Consider the following 21,178-nt stretch of genomic DNA (forward strand, 5'->3'; position numbering starts at 1 on the left):
GGTCGAATATACAGGGACCATGACACAATTTGTTTTACAAAAATCTGTAATGAATATGTGTTAGGAATGAATTAGTAGATCCATTCATAGTTGTTTCTCTTTTTTTTTGTTTGCTCAAATTCTCATGTTATGTTGGTGTCAGGGAAATTCCAGGTGGAAGGACATATGAGGATATGACCAGTGTCCTACTTAACGTGCACAAACAATGATGTACCTTCTATGGTGACCTCACATGGACAGGTTAACTGTGGGGTGCAGCCTACAAGCGGATTGTGTAAGTGACTGAAGCACAGTTAGGGGGACAGAATGTATTGTGACCAGGATGTTGTGATGCTCAGACAAAAATTTTACTGAAACAAATATTTTTTTTGTAATTTATTTTAAACATCTCCAGCTTATGACTGAACAAGCAACTCAGCTGTCAGGCTAAGGAAGTTTGTAACTTAGGTGATCATGGAGAGACTTTAAAGTAAGAATTAAGATCCTCAAATTAATGCAATATTTTAGACAAAGCCAGTGAAGCTGTTGAAGGACAGGAGTAGTATATTCTGTGGAAGGGATTCTGGTAATGACACAAGCAGCTAAAGTTATGAAGAAGTTTGTGTGGTAAGCAAGAGATGATAGAATTTTAATAATCAATACTGGATGTAACCAGAGGACGTACAAAAACAGCAAACTGTTACCTCTAAGGCAAGGATGTAGCCGATATATATACAATATACATAATATACATATCAAGTGATATTATTGATATGTGTTTCAAAATTTAAGACGCTTAAAAACAATACCTAAGCTCTTAACATGGGAGGAAGGTGAGATTTTAGAACTTGTCATACAAAGATAAGTTATCCAGAACATAACTTCTGTTTTGTCTCTGTTGAATTTAAGAGAATTAGCAGACAACCACGATTTAATGTTGAGTAAGCAGTCAGTGAGAAAAGAAGTCGGAAGGGTCAAACTAGGCTTAGTGGATAAAGCTGGATGTCATCAGCATAGGAATGAAAATGTATGCCAAAATTCCTGAAAATGTTACCTCAAGGTAAAAGATAAATAATAAATATTAGGGGGCCTAAGACAGAACCCTGGGGAACACCACTGACACCTGGACAAGCTTGTGAACAAGAAACATTTCCACACAAACGTCCATTTGTTCCTCCAAATTTTACAAGGAATGCGAAGGAAGCAGTAGCTGAAAAATGATTCTTGGGTTGTTTTTTTTTTGTTTGTTCTTTTACACGGACATCCAATATGATGGCTCATACTGATAAATAGACAGTACTCAGCAGGATTTGCGAAGGGAAGTTACCTTTTTTGTAAGTATGTTTGACGTTATTCTATCTAAATTATTATCAGTTATTATCATTTGCAGTCCTTTTTTCCAATTAAAATATTTTTTATAGAACTGTGATGTCATATTTGTTACAATGTCTGTCAAAAATCACATTTTTCGGGTCATTGGGACTTTACACCTAGATACATTGGGGTTATATAAAAGTCACTTTGCCAAAAAAAATGATTGGGGATCTACCTTAAGACTAAAACGTTCTTTCTGGCTCAGAACGACTTATGATGTATTTATCCAGGTTAAACTGCTCGTTGACAGTAAAAGTGTGTTTTTTCAGAGAGATCTGGCCAAGAGGGTAGCAGAAATTGAAGGACATAGAATAAGTCACTTCATTATTTTAAAAATAACTCCTTCTTAAATCCTGTAGACTATAAGATAATTACCCAGAATAAATAAGGATATTGAACATTTTAAAAATGTAAAACATCAGGAATAACCTTTTGGGGGCTTTTTGGAAATCTCTCTGTGCATACATTCAAAGCTGGTCTGTGAAGAGAAGTGGGATACGTTCACTTCAGCTTCACGTTGTAGACATCACATTTGGCTTTGCTTGCTTTAATTATTTTAATTTGAAAAAAAATTCAGAACACTTTCATTAAAAAAAATAGTCTTTGTCAATCATTTGCCTTCTGAGGCGTAAATAAACACACGTAGGAGGAATCGATAGGGCAGTGTACCCGTACTGTACACGTTTTATTTGCTCCTGCGTGCCACTCTGACCAGACACTCTTAGCGCAGGCCTTGAGAGAATTAAACGTGGTTCCCGCAGCACTCAGCAGTCCAGGACGTGTGGATGCACTTTTACTTCAGAGATGGTAAACACAGGGTTTCCTCTGGTGTGACCTCGCGTGTTTTCTTCCCGGCTGGCCCGCCTCTGCCTCCGCCTCCAGCTGCAGCGCACAGACTGTGCTCCGTCCAGAGCGCCACAGCTGCCCGAAGGAAAAGATGGGATCCGCAGGACACTTGAGCTCAGTGCTGCTGCTTGCATTTCTGCTGGGGCTTCATCACTCCTCAGGTTTCTGGATCGTCAACGTTGTCTTTCCTCCCCCAGCCAAATCTAAAGTACCCAGCAACAGCACTCCTCCACTTATTATCGGTAAGTACAGGGTCTGTCTGTTTGTTAATATGTATGGAAGATTAAAATATACTGCTGTGATATATACCCGAGATTTATTGTTGATTTAGCTGGACATCTATGCGGAAACATGCAGCACGAAGGTCCAGTACAGTCGGGGGGTGGGGTGGGGGTGCTGTGTGTTTTTAGGTCACACACAGCACTCTGTACATTTGACCCTGCAGACAATTTCAGTGTTTTCTCATCAGGAAAGCTTTGGGGACACAATTTAGTGATTGTGCTTTGGATAAACCTGAAAGACTATTAAACCTGTTCTTTTCCTACATATAATTTAAAATAAATCGTCCTCACTATCTCAAGAAATTTCTTTTAAAGTTCAGCTTGCCTTTTTATAAAAATCTCAAACACCCAGAGAGAGACATTTTCGCCTCAGAATTTGAAGAAGTGGTATTTTTATTGTCTTTGATATGATGATCTTTAAACACTGGACTGACCAGATCGCAGAAGAACTGCCGTGTACGCGGTGCAAATAGTGTAGCTGGGTAACGGTAAATGATGCAGCTTCTCCTGTGGGTCAGGGGTCAGTTTCGCAAATTCAGAAACAGATCCAAATATTTGCATTTCACAAAACTGTCTGCTATGTCAAATACACATTATTTGCTGAATTCTGGGTAAATTAAGGCTAAAAGAAAACATGTGACCACATCAAGGTAATCATCGTAAATCACCCCAGGATAAAGTGTTTAGCTGTTTTGGTAGGTTTTGTGCTATTAGAAATTAGATGATGTTATCACTTTTAGGCTTACACTGTACCATTTTCCCCTTTCCGCTGCTTGTGACTCACAGTTAGCAGTCAAAAAGTCATCGTCCAGTCAGGGATTTGTGCAGTCTACTGCACAGGAGCTCCAAGTAAAGGACAGGCAAACAAAATGAGGAGATTTTGACTAAAAGGAGATAAAGAAAATGCTTTGAGTTCTACATTGATTGCTTTAAGTGAAACAATCGACTGACATTTATTTAAACTCAAAAAACAATGTGACTAAACAGCACTAACAGTTTTACCCATGACTTCAATATGATTTTTTAAAAAAGTAAGTGGAAGAGATGGGTGTAGAGATGTCCTTACCTATAAAAAAGGCAGATTACTGTTGGCTCATTTCAAGAAAGACTGGTAGGTGACAAGACCTTAAAAGACCTTAAAAGTGTTCAGCGAGAGTAGAAGTACCAAAGAGTCAAACTGAAACACCTGCAGAAATCTCTGCAACTTCCTGAAATATATCTTTAACACTGAAAATGAATGGTGGTTATGGAAGGACACAGGAAGGAAGCAACCACTCAAAATGAAAAACAAACAAACAAACAAACAAAAAAAAAAGCATTGCTGAAATTTTAAAGTTTGCAAAATGCCACCTCAATGTTTCACATCACCTATTTAGCAGTGTCTTGTGTGCAAAGATGCTAAGTCTGAAGGAATAAAGGCAACACATCATCACAACTCTAAGGCACGGTGGAGGGAGCATCATGGTATGGGCCCTGTACTTTGAAGCAAGTTCAACATTACCAGGTCACTTTTCTTTCTCTGGCTTCAGCATTAGCAATCAGGCTAAGCCGTCGATCAAAGGTGATTATGAGCTTGATAAGTTAACCCAGGATTTATTGATCTAAGTATGAGTGTGTTCGCATGAAAGGGGCGATATCTGGGAGCAGAGCAACTGATTCAGGTAAAACCATGTTATTATAAGAGGTTAACCACATAAAAGCAGTGATGTGAGCGTCTGCAACATGAAAGGAATCAGACAGTAAATTACAGCACTGAAAACACCTAAAGTGTGTGTTTGTGCTATAAGTGCTCTTTCATTAAGTCATAAAAGAACGGATGTATTATAATTGTTATTGCTCATATTTAGATAAGCAAAAGATAGTTTTAGTTTTTATGATTTTCAGCTGCAGCCCTGGTGATGTTTAAAGGTCTGAGAGCAACCAAAGAAGAAATCTCAGACCTTCCCAACCGCAGACGTTTCCTTCTTAAAGTGAAAATGAGATCATTAATATAACAACATTAGATAAATTGGATTACACTGTTTGTTTTTGTTTTGTTTTCTAAATTGTAGTGTGGTTTTTATTTCCAACTTAAATTATATAACTCTTTAATGTGGCAGGAAATTAGCTTATCAACATCTGGTCTCAGGATCCTCCAGAGCAAAGCAGCTGTGCACATTTTGTAATTGCAAAACAGGAGACAGAATATTGACAGGATATCAAGGAGAAACAGAAAAACACAATAAGACAGAGTGTAGGTAGGAGTTATTATAGCTTTGTATTTTCTAATTAGTTTTTTATTTTAATTTTATTATGACCTGTTGTTTTGAATTCTGGTTAGTTTCAGATGGTTTCCAGAGTGAGTTTTCTGAGTTTTCCAAGTTTACAAAATCATTTTCAAAAGTATAGTTTTTGTAAACATATACTTATTAAATTTTTTATTCATAAACATCCAACACTTTAAACACCTTGAAAATATGGCAGTAAGAAAGCCCTAAGAACACAAGACATTCAAAAGACAAATGAAAAAATTATATATATATATATATATATATATATATATATATATATATATATATATGTATATAGGAAATTTAACAAAATTGAAAAATAAAATACAAGAAAAAGTACAGGATAGTGTATCCTGTATACATTCCCAAATTTAGTTGCATATTTTAATTATTTCAGTCTCTCTCCAGTTCCTCAACGTCCCCAGTCTTTAATCTCAATGTTCCCAGTCTTTAATCTCCACGTTCCCAGTCTTTAATCTCAACATTCCCAGTCTTTAATAGCTCCAGAAACATCTTCCAAATGTCAAAAAATTCTGATGATCTTTTCCGAAAAGTATAGTTTTTATTTTTATTTCCTATGACCAGTGATCTATAGCAGTGGTTTCCAGCTGTCTGAGCTGGTGACTCTTCATCATGCAAAAAGTCACTTTGCAAACTCTTATCACAGCTTTAATGAATAATCTCTTTGATTTCTTTCAGTTCAATTAAATGATTCCTCAGTTTCATACAATATGAAACTGAGGAAGTCAGAGAGTTCCTGATTCCCTCTGATGACACGCAATCTGTAAAAAAAATATGATTTGGATCATTGATTTATGACAGCTGTCTGGGAAGTCCATCAGTTCATCAGTTCTTTGATGCATGGTTGTTAATAGACCTTTCTGCTTTCAATCATACCTGTTATTAATCTCTGTCTCTCTTCCACAGCATGTCTTAATCCTGTTTTCCTTCTCTCACCCCAACCGGTCACAGCAGATGGCCCCGCCCCTCCCTGAGCCTGGTTCTGCCGGAGGTTTCTTCCTGTTAAAAGGGAGTTTTTCCTTCCCACTGTCACCAAAGTGCTTGCTCATAGGGGGTCATATGATTGTTGGGTTTTTCTCTGTATCTATTATTGTAGGATCTACTGTACAATATAAAGCGCCTTGAGGCGACTGTTGTTGTGATTTGGCGCTATATAAATAAAATTGAATTGAATTGGAAGTTTGCTGAATTTCGGCAGCAGTTTGCAGTGCTGTGTATTGGTCCCACTTTTTCCTGCAGTACAATTAACATTTGACACACTGTTGTGTTTGCATGTGCCCTCGTGCTCAGTACCGGGGAACCTGGGGAACCGTCTGGAAGCCAAAATAAACAAGCCGTCGCTGGTCCACTGGCTGTGCTACAAGAAAACTGAGAAATGGTTCCCACTGTGGATCGACCTCAACATGTTCATACCCATAGGTGTGGACTGCTGGATCGATAACATCAGGTGAGACCTGCTGTCTGCTCTCACATCCACGTTCAAGCAGCTTAACAACACCTTTGATCTATGACTTTGCCTTACTGTAGGTGACAGCTGAGGAACAGACTCTTATGTTATGCTTACGCTTGTCAGTTTTGTTTATCTTTAGTCAGGTTTTTCAACACTAAATACATGTTTTGCAGAATTTGAAAACTTAGCCATGTGTTTCCACGTTTGTGCATCCTCCAGACTCGCTTACAACACGACAACTCGGCAGTCTTCCAACTCACCCGGGGTGCAGGTGCGAGTGCCTGGATTTGGGCAGACCTATTCCATTGAATATCTTGACTATAACAGACTGGCTGGTGAGAAAAATACATCTGTGTTGGTAAACTGGTAAATTTGGGGGACTAGTTTCTGACATCTTTTAATGTATTTCTACAATGAGTAACAGAGAAATGTTTAATGGTCACGAAGGCAAAAATATAAAGGAACATGTAGCCCAGTGCTTTATTTCCATACTAGATTTGGACTCTTAAACTGACTGAGTCTGCTGCTGTTCTCTGAAGGTTACTTTTACACCATGGTGGAACATCTGGTCAACGTGGGCTACATCCGAAACGAGACCGTCCGCGGAGCACCGTATGATTGGAGAGTAGCTCCTAGTAAGTCTGGAAACTGTACACTCCTCTTCAGTGTCACTGGTTAATAATAGAGCCTTTTGCAGATTATACCCGGCACACATTTAATAACTGTATTATTTTTATGTTAAGAGAGAAAGCATGGTGCTTTGCATGTGTTTGCTTACGAGTATACAAAAGAAGTTTGCTGAGCAGCTCAGCTTATGCTGTTTTTTTGGTTTTTTTACTAATTATGCCACGCAGGGGGGTCAATGATAAAAATCTACATTATTAAAGAAGATTAACTTATGCTTTTATTTAATTATATACTAAAGTCACGTTACTTTTTTTTAATACAATAGGAGCGATTTTCAGATGTGCTTCCTAGTATAGTACAGATAATTGTGGTAATTACTTTGACTTTTAATGTCTCCCAACTTCTGAGAAGAAAAGTCTTCACTAGCCACTTTAACAACTATATACTTCACTATGTTCTTGTTGCTGACTTTAGTGCTGGAAGGGTGAGTTTGTTATGTCGGTGGGAGAAGCTGGATTGAACCAAGCGATAAAGTTGTCGGTCGAGAATAATGGTATATGCTGATGCTACAGTATTGTACACCCCATGATTTGGTAGCGTGTAGCAACAATAACTTCAACTTGTTTTCTGTGTGACTTTGTTAGATTCTTACATCGTTGTAGAGGAAGTTTGGCGCACTCTTCACATTATAACAACTCTTCTTGACGTTTTTGGGCAATTGTTTTTGATGTCCTGCCACATTTTAATCAGGTTGAAGTCAGACAAATAGTTTCACATTTGACTCTAGAATACTTCTATATATAGAGTTCATGGTTGAGCCAACTACTGAAAGGTACCCAGGTGCTATGGCTGCAAAACAAGTCCAAATCATCACCTCTCCACCACCACTGGATTCAATTGAAAACATTTGTGCTGACATGTTGTATTTGGTTTATGCTACATGCGATGCATTATGGTCCATATCTCCACTTTGGTCTTATTTGTCTAACGGACATTGTTCCTGAGGTCTTTGCTCAGATGGAACTTTGCAAACCTAAAAAGAGGCTTTCTGTTGGCAATCAAGCCAAACTTGAACAGCCTTTTTTTTAACATGCTGACTGAGACCTGTAGAGTCTGAGATGTAGCTCTTGGGGTAAATTTGCTGGCATGTAGATATCATGAATGTTTTCGTCTTCTCGCTGTACAATGATGGACTTCAGACTGTATGGGAATGGCCTTATTGATTATTGCTGATATATTTCCTCCTTGTCATTGTGTTAACACATATCTGAATGCTGCAGACATGTAAAACTGCCAAAATCTCAATAATCAAACGCTCTGATTAGCAGCACCTGGCTGCTACTTATCCTATTAATTCCACTGGAAGTAAAAGGAGTGTATTTTGTTTTTCACACACTGCTTCTGCATGTTGGTTTAGCTTTTTAAAAATATATATTGACACAGTGTAGCATATCACGGGTTGCTTTTCATGTGAGGTTGCAGTTACCTCATTTTAATACCTGCTAAGGACCACGTGATTTTTATTTACCACCTGGTTCTTAGAGCTAACCCTAGAGAGAGGAGTGGATTTTCTTTTAGGACACCAAAACTCTAAAACAAACTCACTAGTTTTTATTCACACTGACTGTGAGTAAATTTGGTGTTGCATGTCCTGATTGTGGCAGCAGGTTCTCAAGTTATTTTGACCAGATGCGACCAAATCGTAATTACACTACATAATGACGTTTGATGTGCACCTCTTAAAGTTCTTGCTGTGAGCCTGTAACGTTTTTATTTCCCTTCGTCCCCCCACAGATGAGAATGCAGAGTACTTAGCAAAGCTGCAAAACCTGGTTGAGGAGATGTACAACCAGTACCAGGAGCCTGTCTACCTGCTGGGACACAGCATGGGATGCCACTACGTCCTCTACTTCCTCAACCAGCAGCCTCAAGCCTGGAAGGACAAATACATCAGAGGCTTCATTTCTCTAGGAGCGCCATGGGGAGGTGCAGTAAAAGTACTCAGGGTCCTGGCTTCAGGTAATGATAAGAACGCACAGAACAGAATACAGATGGAGGGGCTAGAAAGCGGTGTGAACCTGAAACTCTTTACAGGAGTAAACGATGGCCTCTCGATGATTTCGAACCTAAAGATTCGGGAGGAGCAGAGGATGGTAACCACCAATGCGTGGATGCTTCCTGTAGACGGCATCTGGCCAAGTGACCACGTATTCATCTCCACGCCGACCTTTAACTACACTACAAAGGACTACCAACGGTTTTTCAAAGACATTGATAATGAGGAGGGCTGGTAAGAAACAGTTTGGTTGGTTTGGTTGGTTTTAGAGAGTCTTGATTGCCAAAAGTTAAAAAAGCAGACCAGAAATTGTATAGTACCAGTGGTCATCTGTATTTACTGCTTTACCTCTCCTTTGTGAGCAGAAAGTGTGAAATTTCTGGGCTCTTTGTCTTCTACTTCTATTTCTATCTAAATGGTAGCATCTTGCTTTTTCTTGAACTATACCTTTTTAGCATATAGATCAAATATTTCTCCTTTTGGTGTATTTTTTTCTAATAGCAAACAATGATCATGCCCTCTTGTTGGCTCCAGGTATATGTTGGAGGACACCAAGAACCTCACTAGTGATCTCCACCCTCCTGGCGTCGAGGTATGGTGTATGTATGGCATGGGCCTTCCAACTGCCGTAACAAACATCTACGACGAGGTCTTTCCCAACGGGGACCCAGTGGACTTTGTTTATGCCGATGGAGACGGCACGGTGGACACGTTCAGCATGAGTCTATGCAAACGCTGGGTGGGGAAGCAGGAGAAGCCCGTCCATATCACAGAGTTCAGAGGGCTGTTCCATCTGGATATGGTGTTTCACGAAAAGGTGCTCAACCAAATCCAGGACATCCTGGAGGGCAAATCGGACACACCCACAGAGGTTGATGTCAGACCTCACACTGAATAGAGGCGTTCAGGAGTTTGAAGCCATTTACAGTGTTAGAGTCTCACATAGGTGACTTTTGAGCCAGATCAAACATCAAGCTTAAAACAAATATCAGTATCGTCTCTTATCTCAAGTAGGCACAACAGCTCAAAACCATCAAAACCAATCTGGACTTGAGGAGAATCTATCACTGACCTCCCCCCAGCAAATAGTCCTGACCACTTTATCTTAACTAAACGCTGCTGACTCAACAATGTGGGTTTTAAACCCTGACCTGATTATTACTAAACTGGGGTCATGTATTTAGTTCAGTTACGTCTGAAACTTGGTGGCAATTATGGAAATATAATAATCACAGTAATTAAAAATGTAGTAAGAAATTTTTATGATGGTTTTAGTTTTCTTGTTTTCATCTGTGTCCTCCTGTTACATCATCATTATCATTTTATTATTTTCATGCATAAATACCCAATAAATATGAGACATTTTGTTGTGTGAGATTATTGGATTATTCCCTCAGAAACTTTGTTTTCGATAAGTTATGAGCAATGATCATGAATATTTTTGAAGTGCTGTTGTGTAAGCCGTCTGAATGGTTCACCTTAAAATTACAGCATTTAAGGTCACAAAAGTCCACCTGTGTGGGTCACTTGTTTGGTTCCAGTACAAAAGTCAAGCCTTTATCTCATCTGTTGTTCGACAGCATCTGCTGCTGTGGACTCTTGACTCGCTCAAGTTGCGTTACAGCCAGGTGTTGTGCCAAAATAGTTGCCCCCGTCAGAAAGTGCCTTCCCATCCTCAAGAGCGCGCAGAGGAGCAGGAGCCACGGCGCGTTCATGACTCAAAGAAGAGCTCGCGACTCCTCTTTCAAAATAAAGTCTGTCCTGCAATCAAGTGTTTTAAGAAATAATCTGGATAATTGTAGTCAATATAATTTAATTTCCTTTATGTTAACTGCAGAATTTTAAACTGTAAGGATCACATAATGCTAATCTTTAGAAAAAGCTAAGATTCATAGACAAATATGTATTATTATTCTTTGTTTTCAGGAGTCATCGTGCAACAATTATGTACATGCAGGACAAATAAAAGCTTCTTATGCTGGTGGATATTTTACACTGATGTCACACTGAATCTGTAAAATAATAGTTTAGAGTTTAAAAAAAAAAAAAGATTTCAAAGGAACTCTAAATAACTTGATGTCAGCATCACACTGTTTTTCCCTGCAGAGGGACATTGATTTGTCTTGTCACATGTTTCACATGTTTTTTTTTTTTGTTTTTTTGTTTTTAAAAAAAATCTAGTTTATACTGTATACTGCACTTATTACTTTACTCAAGACCCCACATTATCATATCACTTCAACAGAGTAGTTTACTCTCAGACTGCTGGTTTACTTTACCTGTGGTTCCTACAGTAATTAAAAGTAGAATGTATCAGGGCGAGGACACTTGTGACAAAGACTCCACTTGTGTGGGATGTTTGTGTCACAAACTCCAGCTTGACATATGGGCAGGTGTAAAAATAATGCAGTGTTTATTTGCCATTTATTATGTGTTAAAAATAATAGAGTTAACAAAAGAAAAATGTGGGGGAGGAGGACCAGGTGGTTGAGCCAAATCAAAGAAATTAATAGTGCCTACAGCTTCTCTAAAGGTCAAGTCAACCAATGCTCAAACAAAAAGGCCCATCTACACAAGGGGTCAGTCCAAACCATACAAGAGAGGTATCAACTGCACAACCTAATGTTTCTAATAACTGTTGCTCTGTTACATATCTACAGGGTACCCCCAAACTTAACTGTCCAACCTCCTAATACAAACATTCTATTCACACACAAAATCTACTAAGTCACAGAGAGTCAGAAGCAGCCTCAGCTGGCCAGGGAGCTGCCCTTTTGTAATGATCCCTGGCGAGTTGGCTTACTCGCCAGGGATTGGCTTACTGTGCCCAGATCAGCTAATAGATGTATGCCAATTAAATTTGAATGGGCCAATAGTTGGAAGCTCTACACCTGGAAGACGAGAGAAACAGAACAACAGCGCCACTTATTGTGGCATAAAACATAGGCTTTCAAAACCTCAGCTAATTTGAATAACTGACAGGTACAACCACGCGATCTAAGAGGTTGGAGTTGGACTGACTTGTTAAGGAGAAAGATCTTTATTTTCATGAGTAAGTTTTTTTTTAACGTATTTGCTAAATAAAACACATTATGGTAGAAAAGAGAGGATGGATTATATGGGTTATATGGATAGAAAGAGGGGACACTTTTTGGTAGTGTATAGTTTAAGGTAAATAATCATCCAAACGGTACAATTAATATATTGATATTAATATTATTATTTCCTCTACTTGTAGGCCTATCAGAAATAAGAAGCTTGCAGAACAGTGGAAGCTTTTACTTTGAAAGAGGTGACTCCTCCTACCCCTCCTGAGGATGGCAGGAGGGGCACTTTCTTAAAGGCGTAACTGTTTTTCGCAGGACACCGTGTGCTCTTAAAATCCGGAACTCGTGATCGTTGAGTGATCGTCCACAGAGGTAGTTTACCCGCAGCTGTGGGCTTTAACAGCAAGCCGCAGCCGGCTCCACACACCGCGGAGGTACTATGCTCTTCAGGCTATGAGATATCAGGAGTCATGGCGGGTTGGCACCGGGTAACTGCCTTCTGTGTCGGGCTTTTATTAATGCTGTTGTCGGCACCCAGCTCCGAGAAACCGGCGGGGAAATGTCTCGGCGAAAAGCCTCGTCAATCCCCCAAACCCCCGGTCGTCCTCAGTAAGTGTTTCCTTCATCAATTTATTCCTTAGTTTGTCTTCTGTTGCCAAATAGTTGCACAACTTGCTGTCGTCCGTCAGTTAGCTAATCGGCAGCTGGCGATTTCGAAAGGAGACCAAACTCCATTCAAAGGGGGTCAAATTTAAGTTCTCCTGATGTTTATCAGCCATCATGTTAACTTAAAAATAATTCTGTATTTATCATATTACTACTTGGCAAGTCTTCAATTCGGCTACAACATATTACACATAAGTCAATTCATTTTGAACTTTTGTAAATGTTTGGCCTGTTGTTGTGGTTGTCATCACCAGCCAAAACAGAGAAATCCTCGTGTGTGCATCTCGGAGTTCAAGACTCTCTTATGATCAGATAATATGACGTTTCATTATTTTAGCTGTGCTGTATCAAAAATAAACTCTAAAACGCGTTCCCACAATAAATGCAGAGTTAAAATTTGCTTTCAAGCGAGGCGTCCTTAAATTGTTAGATTCTTGAACGAGGGTTGGTTCGACATAAGAAATAAGAAAGCGGCTATCTTCATCTATCTGAAGAAAAAAAAGAAAGCTGTACTGCTGTGGACAAGACTGACTGATTAACGTTATTTGAGGAAAGATTTAAACCTGCCAGCTGTGTCTGTGCCTGTGTTAAAGGGTAATTGTTTACAGCTCAGTCATCAGGTCATATGACAGACGCGACTCTTCAGCTCAACAGCCAATCAGCTCCTCCAGAGGGAGGGAGGGAGTCTCTCCTCATACCTTTCTGGGCCATTTAACCTTTAGGAGTGACTTTAAAATAAATAAGAATAAAAAACGAAATGGGTTTTACCTCAAAATCTCATTTTTCATTTCATGTTTTATACTTGTTTGGCTGTGCTGTAGCCTTTTTTTTATTTTATTTTTTTATACAGCTTACAGAATGGAAAGCACAGGTGTAGTGACTTGTGTTTTATTCAGCTGAAACCTTCCCTTACTTCTGAATGTAAGCATAGCTTGTTAAGAGTTATAATTACACCTGTACACATTACAAGTACTATGTCTGGCATTAAAATGCCACAGCTGACAGACAGGCAGGAGTATATTAGAAAGAAAAAAAGAGCATAGTGGAAAAAGGAGAAAGATGAGGATAAGGGACAAAGCGCCAACTGCTGCATTTTTGATATAAAAACACAAACGGCACTTGAAAGAGAGAAGGGGAAAAATAAAAATAGATATGATCGTGTGAGTGTCACGAAACACAATGCCAGAGGCAGAGGCCCAGGAGACCCGGGCCATTTGTCCAACCCTTCTCGCCCTGATGTCAAGGGGCAATAGCCCCACACTATCGGAGGTAACTGGGAGTTGATTCCTCCAGAGGCCGGCCATGCCGTCACGAGCTGATGACGATGCCAAGGAAGAGTGATTTTCAAGACACATCTGTATCTGCAGCCTCTGGCGCCCCAGTAGTTCTTGTTCGGATTTTTGTCAGATGGGAATTTTTGCTTCCTTCTTGATACATATTACAGTTTCACACAATCACTCAGCTTTGCTGTTTCTGATTCAGATTCTGTGCTAATTTGAAGTAGTCCCAGTTTCTGTGTGGTTTACAAAATCACTTACTGCAAGCACCATATTGGTTTTTTTGGGCTTCTCCTGACAGATCATGTGTCCTACATCTGGCTGAAGCCATGAGTTGTTGAGGTTTTTTGTTTTTTTTGCAACTCTGTTTTTAGATTTTATTTTTCCTCATTTATTTAACCAGTGGGTCATCCGCCTTGGTCAGTTGTAGCTTGCTTCACACAAACTGCAGTTTTCCCCCTTAACGTCCACCCGTGTGGAACCTGTGTGCGGAGACTGAGCGTCCCTTTGACAGAAGTCTTTAAAGGATTTATTTGTATTCTACTTCATGGACTAAAATAAAAGTACAGTTCCCATGGTGTCCACCTATAGTTTTGATTAAAGTGTCACTGGGGAAGTTCTGGGAAAGTTTTTGGAGTATGGGAACAGTAATACAAACTCCTCAACTGCTTCAGACCAAAGGCTGAATTGCAGCTGAATGTCTAAAGCATGTTTTTAAAATGATTGTACAGTCAGATGTGCTGCATGCATGATGAGACTGACTACTCTGCTGGATTCATGGCTTCCTAACTGATGCCTAATGCCAGATTAAATTTCTGCAGTTCATCCACTCCTCCACTGGCTTCTTGGGATTTAGAGTAATTTGCACAGCTTCTATATGGTTACATAAGTGCATGTTAATAGTCTAAAGGCTAAGTGCTGATCAATGTCCCTGATAAGTGAATCATTGCTAATGTTGCTCGTTGCAGTTCCAGGAGATCTGGGAAACCAGCTGGAGGCGAGGCTGGACAAACCCACTGTGGTCCATTACATCTGCTACAAGAAGACTGACACATACTTCACACTGTGGCTCAACCTGGAGCTGCTGGTGCCTGTAGCCATAGACTGCTGGATAGACAACATTAGGTGGGTGTCGGTGCCTGAATTTGTCACGTGAAGAAGAGAAAAGTGCTGTTTGTCAGTCGCGGAATTAATTATCATTAACCAAGTTGCCCCTTTTTAAATTACTAGCTTTTATTGTTGTGTGTCTTCATTGATTGTAAAAAATATAAAATCTTAATGTGCTGTTTTTTGGTGGAGAAATCCTGAGGTGCCAATACCTGGATAAGATAGTCCTCCTTTTTATCAACAAGGTCTAGAGGATAACAAAGTGCAATCTGCTCAAAAATATTAGGAATCGAGTAAACCTGTACTTTAGTACAGTCATAAGATAAAGTAAAACATCTGGAGAGAGACGTGTAAGACAAATTCTTACTCTTGTCCTACTTTGGACTCGGATTGGCTAATCTGGGTTGACTAAATCCATCATGGGAATTTTAACCTGACTTTCTTTACGCTGCAATTTATTTTCACAAAGTATGAGCTTTTATTTTGAAATCAAAGCAATGGGAATAGATCGGTTCTCACGTGACTGAATGATTTTCTGCAAGCAGCACATTTGTACTGCAGCTTGACCAGGTTACCAGGTTTTCAAGGGGTGATTGGATCCCATTATTGTGGCTCTGTGGCTTCAGATCATGCCAATACCACTTTGCATCTCTGCTGTAGAGATCCCTGGAAAAGAAGTGCTTATATTTGCCAATGTTGTTAGTGATCTTCACTTACTGTCATTTCAGTTTTATTTACCCACATTTCCACAAAGGGATGGAAACTGCTGAAGGAGTCAGTCCTACAGACACATAACAGAATTATTAACTGGAAACACTCCAACGTAAAATGTTAGTTCGGGTTACAGCAGGGTACCTCCACTCGTTGCCTCTATAGTACAATTTAATGGCAGATTTCCCTCGAATAAGGAACATGACCAAATGTAGCTATAGCATTTAAAGCTTGGCATGTTCTCAGATGCTCATTTCTGCTTTTCATACCAAACATCTTTACTTTCATCTGCGTTGTATATCTACAAACCGCACATGTGGAAGTTGTTGTCACACATAAATAACAAGAAGGTGAAATAACGGAAACTTAAAACGAGAAGTGTTTCTGTTGCATCGTAAAGTGCGCGTGTGTGTGTCTTTGGTTGACCACAGATGCAGAACTGAGATAAATTGAATATTGCAAACTTGTGTGTGTGCAGGCTGATCTACAACCAGACCACACACACCACCTCTTCCCCACCAGGTGTGGACATCCGCGTCCCTGGGTTCGGGAAGACCTTCTCAGTGGAGTACCTGGATCCAAGCAAACGCAGTGTGGGTGGGTTAAATGCTCACATTTTTGTTTTCCTCTCACTGGGACCAGATTTTGTTGCTGATCAAATTTACCCTGATACCATATTTAATGCTTAATGTTTTCTCGTGTGTGTGTGTTGCAGGAATGTATTTCTTCAGTATAGTGCAGGCACTGGTAGACTGGGGTTACACCAGAGATGATGATGTCAGAGGAGCACCCTATGATTGGAGGAAAGCGCCCAGTAAGCTACCACACTTGAAAAACCAGGCAGAAACATGGCCAGAAGTGGTGCATATTTAAATAAAATAAAAAATCACAAAACTGACGAGGGTAACAGGTGTATTTCATATATTTACCAGAACTGCTTTGCTCCAGTTCCCCTTTCAAAAGTTGATTCTTCTAGACCAGAAACCTCTTGAGTTTTGGTTTCCAGCAGTTGTGAAGATAATGATGGGGATTAAAATGATTAGTTGTATATTTTCTGCCCTCAAACGGGGTCAAATTTCCTTTTACATCCATGCCCAGAGTGCTTGTTTATTTTTGAGCAGGTGTCTTTAAAAAAAGATCCCTCATTTCTGTTTTTCCTCCATAGACCACTTTTGTGGTTGTTGCCCATTGTGATATAAGAACAGGCCAAGCATTCACCTCAGCTCGACTGGCGCTCTCGAATTTCCAAATTGGAAACTGCAGTCTGCCTTCTTATATTCTAAGTCTAACTGTACCAGAATGGTCGAAAGTCTGTTAGAAACAAGACAGTTCAGGCGTGATGACCTGTGGTGTCTTGGACATGTGATATTTCAACTAGCTTATTACACAAGCATTAAAGATCTATATGCAGCCAGCTGTTTTGCAGCAGCACATGAGTGACTCCTCAATATTTGGTTGGCCGGGACTTTCCTTAGTTTTCTAATGAACTAGTCTTATGAGGTGATTGCATAACTCTTGACATGCATCTCTTTACTGGAACAGAAGGACATATAAAGCACAGTAGCCAGTATTTTGAAGAACATGTTCGTGCTATAAAGCAGCTGACACATTTGTCATGCACCGCATTTCTGCTTTCATGCCCTGAGCATAAAAAAAGCCTTGGAAGGTTTAAGTCTTCCATGATGGCTTTGTCTCTTGAAAAAGTAGACTTGTGTAGAAATGTGAGAAAATTGATTAAACCGTGAGGGCGTCAAATTTCTTCTCATACTAAAGATTTGCCGTCTAGTTTTATTTGTTTGACAGTCGGTGAATGTCATAACGTTTTGTGTGTGTCATCATCGGCTCTCGTCTCTTCGTCAGATGAGAATAAAGATTATTTCCTGGCGCTGCAAAAGATGATTGAAGAGATGGTGGAGAAGGCTGGAGAGCCCGTGGTGCTCATCGCGCACAGCATGGGCAACCTGTACACTCTGTACTTCCTCAACCAGCAGCCACAGGCTTGGAAAGATCGGTACATCAAGGCTTTCGTCTCTCTCGGAGCGCCGTGGGCCGGCGTAGTGAAGACCTTACGTGTGGTCATCTCTGGTAAGAGACGAACCAGCATTACAAAAAAAGTACTGATGTACATGTTGTTGACTGCCCGGCATAATCACAAACTCTGTGCCTCGGCACCAGAATACTGTGAACAGAACATTTTTGGATCAGACGTGCTTTAAAAAAAAAGTCTCATAATTGGCTTATTTGTGCATAAAATTAAAAGAGTTAATGTAATGTAGAGAGGTTGTTCAACCAGCTCACAGTTTGCCACTAAAGATTAAACATTTACTGATGGGAATATTCAGACATATTAGATATACTTGGCTATATATTTAGATATGTTACTGTAACAACTGTCCTGCTAATTGAACCAGCTACTAGCCCTGACATTAGCTTCCTCATTCATAGTTAGTTCTATGCAAAATATATCATATGTATAATTAATGCTGAACTGTAGCATCTTAATCACAATTATCAGACATTTGCTGCTTTAATTGGCCAAAGATTCAGACTGAGAATCCCAGCTGTGCACCAAATTGAGGGCCCTCAAAACTACATCAGCAAAATGTAGTTTGACTGGTTTCTTTCTAATTGCAGATGCAGTCTTCAAATTAAAAATGTGTGGAACATGAAGATGAATAACATCTTTGCATGCTAATCTAGAAGTTTTTTGCATTTTTGGAAATGCAATGATCAGCTAGAAAAATATTAGTTAAGTCCATCTTTGTGTAAACTTCAAACACTAAAACATTTTTTGTCAAATAAATGTCTGGTTTTCCAAAGGATATTAGGCTGCAACTGAATTTTACAAGCCAGTGTATTGGTTTACTAATGCCAGACCAAATCTAAAATCCACACCGGAGTTTACAGGAATTTACTCTTCTGCTACTCTGACAACAAATATTTGAAATAAAATATCTTCTGCAAGAGCATCCTGACCAAAAGACTGAGGACTGCGGCATATATCAGGTGTTTGCCAGGACATGCTTCCCTTTTCTAAGTCACCACTCAATGAAAGCGTTAGCTATCTTTCAATTCTCCATCCTTTATTTCTGTTCCACTTTCTAGGTGATAATGACCGCATCCCAGTGATCAGCCCGTTCAGGATTCGCTCCCAGCAACGTTCTGCTGTCTCCACCAACTGGCTGTTTCCCTTTGTCCGCTCCTGGCCCAAAGATAAGGTGTGTTTGTTTAAATGGGAATTAATTTTTCCTTCTATGTCAACATAAACTTACTCCTGACACGTTAGAGCAGCCTTACAGCAATGGTTGGTGATGTAGTTTTAGATTTAAGAAAGCTTTTGAACAGTAAGCTGTCACTTCATGCCGAGCTGTACGTCTGTACCCACCCAGTAAACACTTCTGTTTGCTCCAGCATTGTGGCAGCTTCACCATTGTATTGGTACAAGGAAGCCACACAGCCTGAAGCAGAAAAGCAGTTTCTGTTTCAATACACACTACCCAAAGTCTAGTTTGTCTTATTTGTGCTGGTGACCACTGAACATAGCTTTACTTTAGATAATGCTTCAAAAGTGCCCAGAGGTATTACACGATGGCACCTCTACAAAGCCTTTGGTTTAAAGGTAGAGGAGGTAAAGGCCTTTTTTCAGGTCATGCATGAGCTGATGGGTTGCACCAGTGTAAATATAAATGTGCAAAGGTATTTGAGCAGAGTCCAAGAATAAATATGAAGCAGACATAAATATAAGTCCACATTAAGCGAAGGGATTTGTCAAGATATGCATCAGGAGCCTCTCTATGTACATTTTTGCACAGCGAGCCAAGAGAAAGTGGTGAGTATCAGATCAAAGACGGGGTAAATTAAAACACAAAATTGGAATACTGTTGGCGGTTTTATTGCACTTTTGGCACCATTAAGCTGGGATGGCTCACAGACAGAATATGAATATGTTTCCACCTCCAGGTCTTTGTGCAGACACCTACCGCCAACTACACTGTGCAGGACTACCATCGCCTCTACTCTGACATCAATTTTGAGGACGGCTGGATGATGCAGCAGGACACAGAATCGCTGGTGGCTGACTTCACACCCCCCGGCGTGCCTGTCCACTGTCTGTACGGTGTAGGCATTTCTACTCCTGAAGCATTTCAGTACTCAGAAAAGTTCCCAGACGTGGAGCCCACAGTGTTGAGCGGCGAGGGGGACGGGACGGTAAACCTGTACAGTGCCCTCCAGTGCAAACGCTGGATAGGAAAGCAGAAGCAGCCTGTGACGTTGGTCGAACTTCCACAAAATGAGCACGTTAACATGCTGCTCAACGTGACAACTGTGGACTATATTAAGAAAGTGGTGTTTTCTCCGTGATGCTGGCTGGCAGGCAGACGGCTCTGCTCGCCTTACTGACACGCGGAGCAAGACGGGAACTGACGTCTCACCTGTCTGAACAATGATTGCCAAATATTCCCCATTTATGCCACAATGCTCAAGGAAAGTATTGGGGTTCTTTAGGACAAATGCAGGTTGATTTTTTTTTTTTTATTGATTTTTATTCTTTTTTTTCTTTTTTTTTTACTCTAAAGTCTACATGCAAAGAGTTAAACTCTTTGCATGTAGACTTGCATGTGCTTTAATAAAATGAGCGATGTTTTGATCTTGAATGAGATTTCTGAACTCTGACTGTATTGTGGTAAAATTGTAACTAGTTAAAGCATATACTTAATTTATAGCCTTTTCATTCCAGCTGATTTTTTTTTTTTTTTTTTTATATATATATAAATCCTGCCTTTTTTCAAAATTTCATTTTAGCTGTATATCACTGGTTGTTAGGATTCATGTTACAAAAAGTGCGTGCTGAAGGTTTAGACCCATACACATCAGATTTTTAGGTTTCAAAGATGGTTGAATTTGATATCTTCTTAGACTAAAGACTTCTCCTTTCCCTGATTTAAGCCTTCAAACTGTTCCTGAGGGAAGATGTCACACTATTGGTCATAAGATGGAGTTTATATCTACCAAATGGACTTTAATGTTTTTAATCTTTTTAACTGATTAATGATTTAATTTGTGAAACCTAGGAGTTTTATCAGTGAAACTTATCGATTGGGTCTCATGAGGACAACTTTATTGGCTTACAAAACTCATAAAGTGGCCAAAGCAACATAAAAGCTACCCTAAGGCTCAGATTTACCAATCAAAGAACTCTTTGTGAGGCTGCATGTGAGGCAGAAAGTCAACTGAAGAATCAGTGCAGTCTAGACATCGGCCCGTAGGACACATGCTGCTCTTGCCATCCTGCTAGTATGGGGTTATCTTATCATTTAAAGGTGGCACTTCTGCTGAATACTAGAAGTATTTCTGGTTTAAACTTTAAATTTATCTGTATCAGATCAGTGGGTACCTCGAGGCACTTCACACTGGAAAGTCAGCAAAATAGAAGTCCAATAATCAAACAATCTTTGATGAGTAAGC

The 21,178-nt window shown here is 39.8% G+C and overlaps 2 protein-coding genes across 2 annotated transcripts; both read left to right on the top strand.

The window, feature by feature from the left end:
- Positions 1-2,047: 2,047 nt before the first annotated feature.
- Positions 2,048-10,269, top strand: lcat (lecithin-cholesterol acyltransferase). The gene is made up of 7 exons (XM_087844062.1): positions 2,048-2,441; positions 6,062-6,218; positions 6,441-6,556; positions 6,761-6,856; positions 8,643-8,867; positions 8,943-9,138; positions 9,439-10,269. The coding sequence occupies exons 1-7, from the start codon at positions 2,291-2,293 to the stop codon at positions 9,800-9,802; spliced, it is 1,305 nt and encodes a 434-aa protein (XP_087700188.1). The 5' UTR covers positions 2,048-2,290; the 3' UTR covers positions 9,803-10,269.
- Positions 10,270-12,250: 1,981 nt separating this feature from the next.
- pla2g15 (phospholipase A2, group XV) lies at positions 12,251-20,435 on the top strand. Its single transcript, XM_087844063.1, has 7 exons — positions 12,251-12,560; positions 14,863-15,019; positions 16,191-16,309; positions 16,428-16,526; positions 17,573-17,797; positions 18,818-18,930; positions 19,673-20,435. The coding sequence occupies exons 1-7, from the start codon at positions 12,422-12,424 to the stop codon at positions 20,072-20,074; spliced, it is 1,254 nt and encodes a 417-aa protein (XP_087700189.1). The 5' UTR covers positions 12,251-12,421; the 3' UTR covers positions 20,075-20,435.
- The last annotated feature ends 743 nt before the right edge of the window (positions 20,436-21,178 follow it).

Source organism: Neolamprologus brichardi, chromosome 7 (genome assembly GCF_056152115.1).
Source record: "Neolamprologus brichardi isolate AB-2024 chromosome 7, ASM5615211v1, whole genome shotgun sequence".
Lineage (NCBI taxonomy): Eukaryota > Metazoa > Chordata > Actinopteri > Cichliformes > Cichlidae > Neolamprologus > Neolamprologus brichardi.

What these genes read in the sequence shown, in the direction of transcription:
- pla2g15 (XM_087844063.1), top strand. Translation starts at nt 12,422, where the DNA reads ATGGCGGGTTGGCACCGGGTAACTGCCTTCTGTGTCGGGCTTTTATTA. An exon ending in TGATTGGAGGAAAGCGCCCA is followed by an intron (nt 16,527 to 17,572) that starts GTAAGCTACCAC and finishes TCTCTTCGTCAG; the next exon opens with ATGAGAATAAAGATTATTTC. An exon ending in CTTACGTGTGGTCATCTCTG is followed by an intron (nt 17,798 to 18,817) that starts GTAAGAGACGAA and finishes TCCACTTTCTAG; the next exon opens with GTGATAATGACCGCATCCCA.
- lcat (XM_087844062.1), top strand. Translation starts at nt 2,291, where the DNA reads ATGGGATCCGCAGGACACTTGAGCTCAGTGCTGCTGCTTGCATTTCTG. An exon ending in TGCTGGATCGATAACATCAG is followed by an intron (nt 6,219 to 6,440) that starts GTGAGACCTGCT and finishes TGCATCCTCCAG; the next exon opens with ACTCGCTTACAACACGACAA. An exon ending in ATTGATAATGAGGAGGGCTG is followed by an intron (nt 9,139 to 9,438) that starts GTAAGAAACAGT and finishes TGTTGGCTCCAG; the next exon opens with GTATATGTTGGAGGACACCA.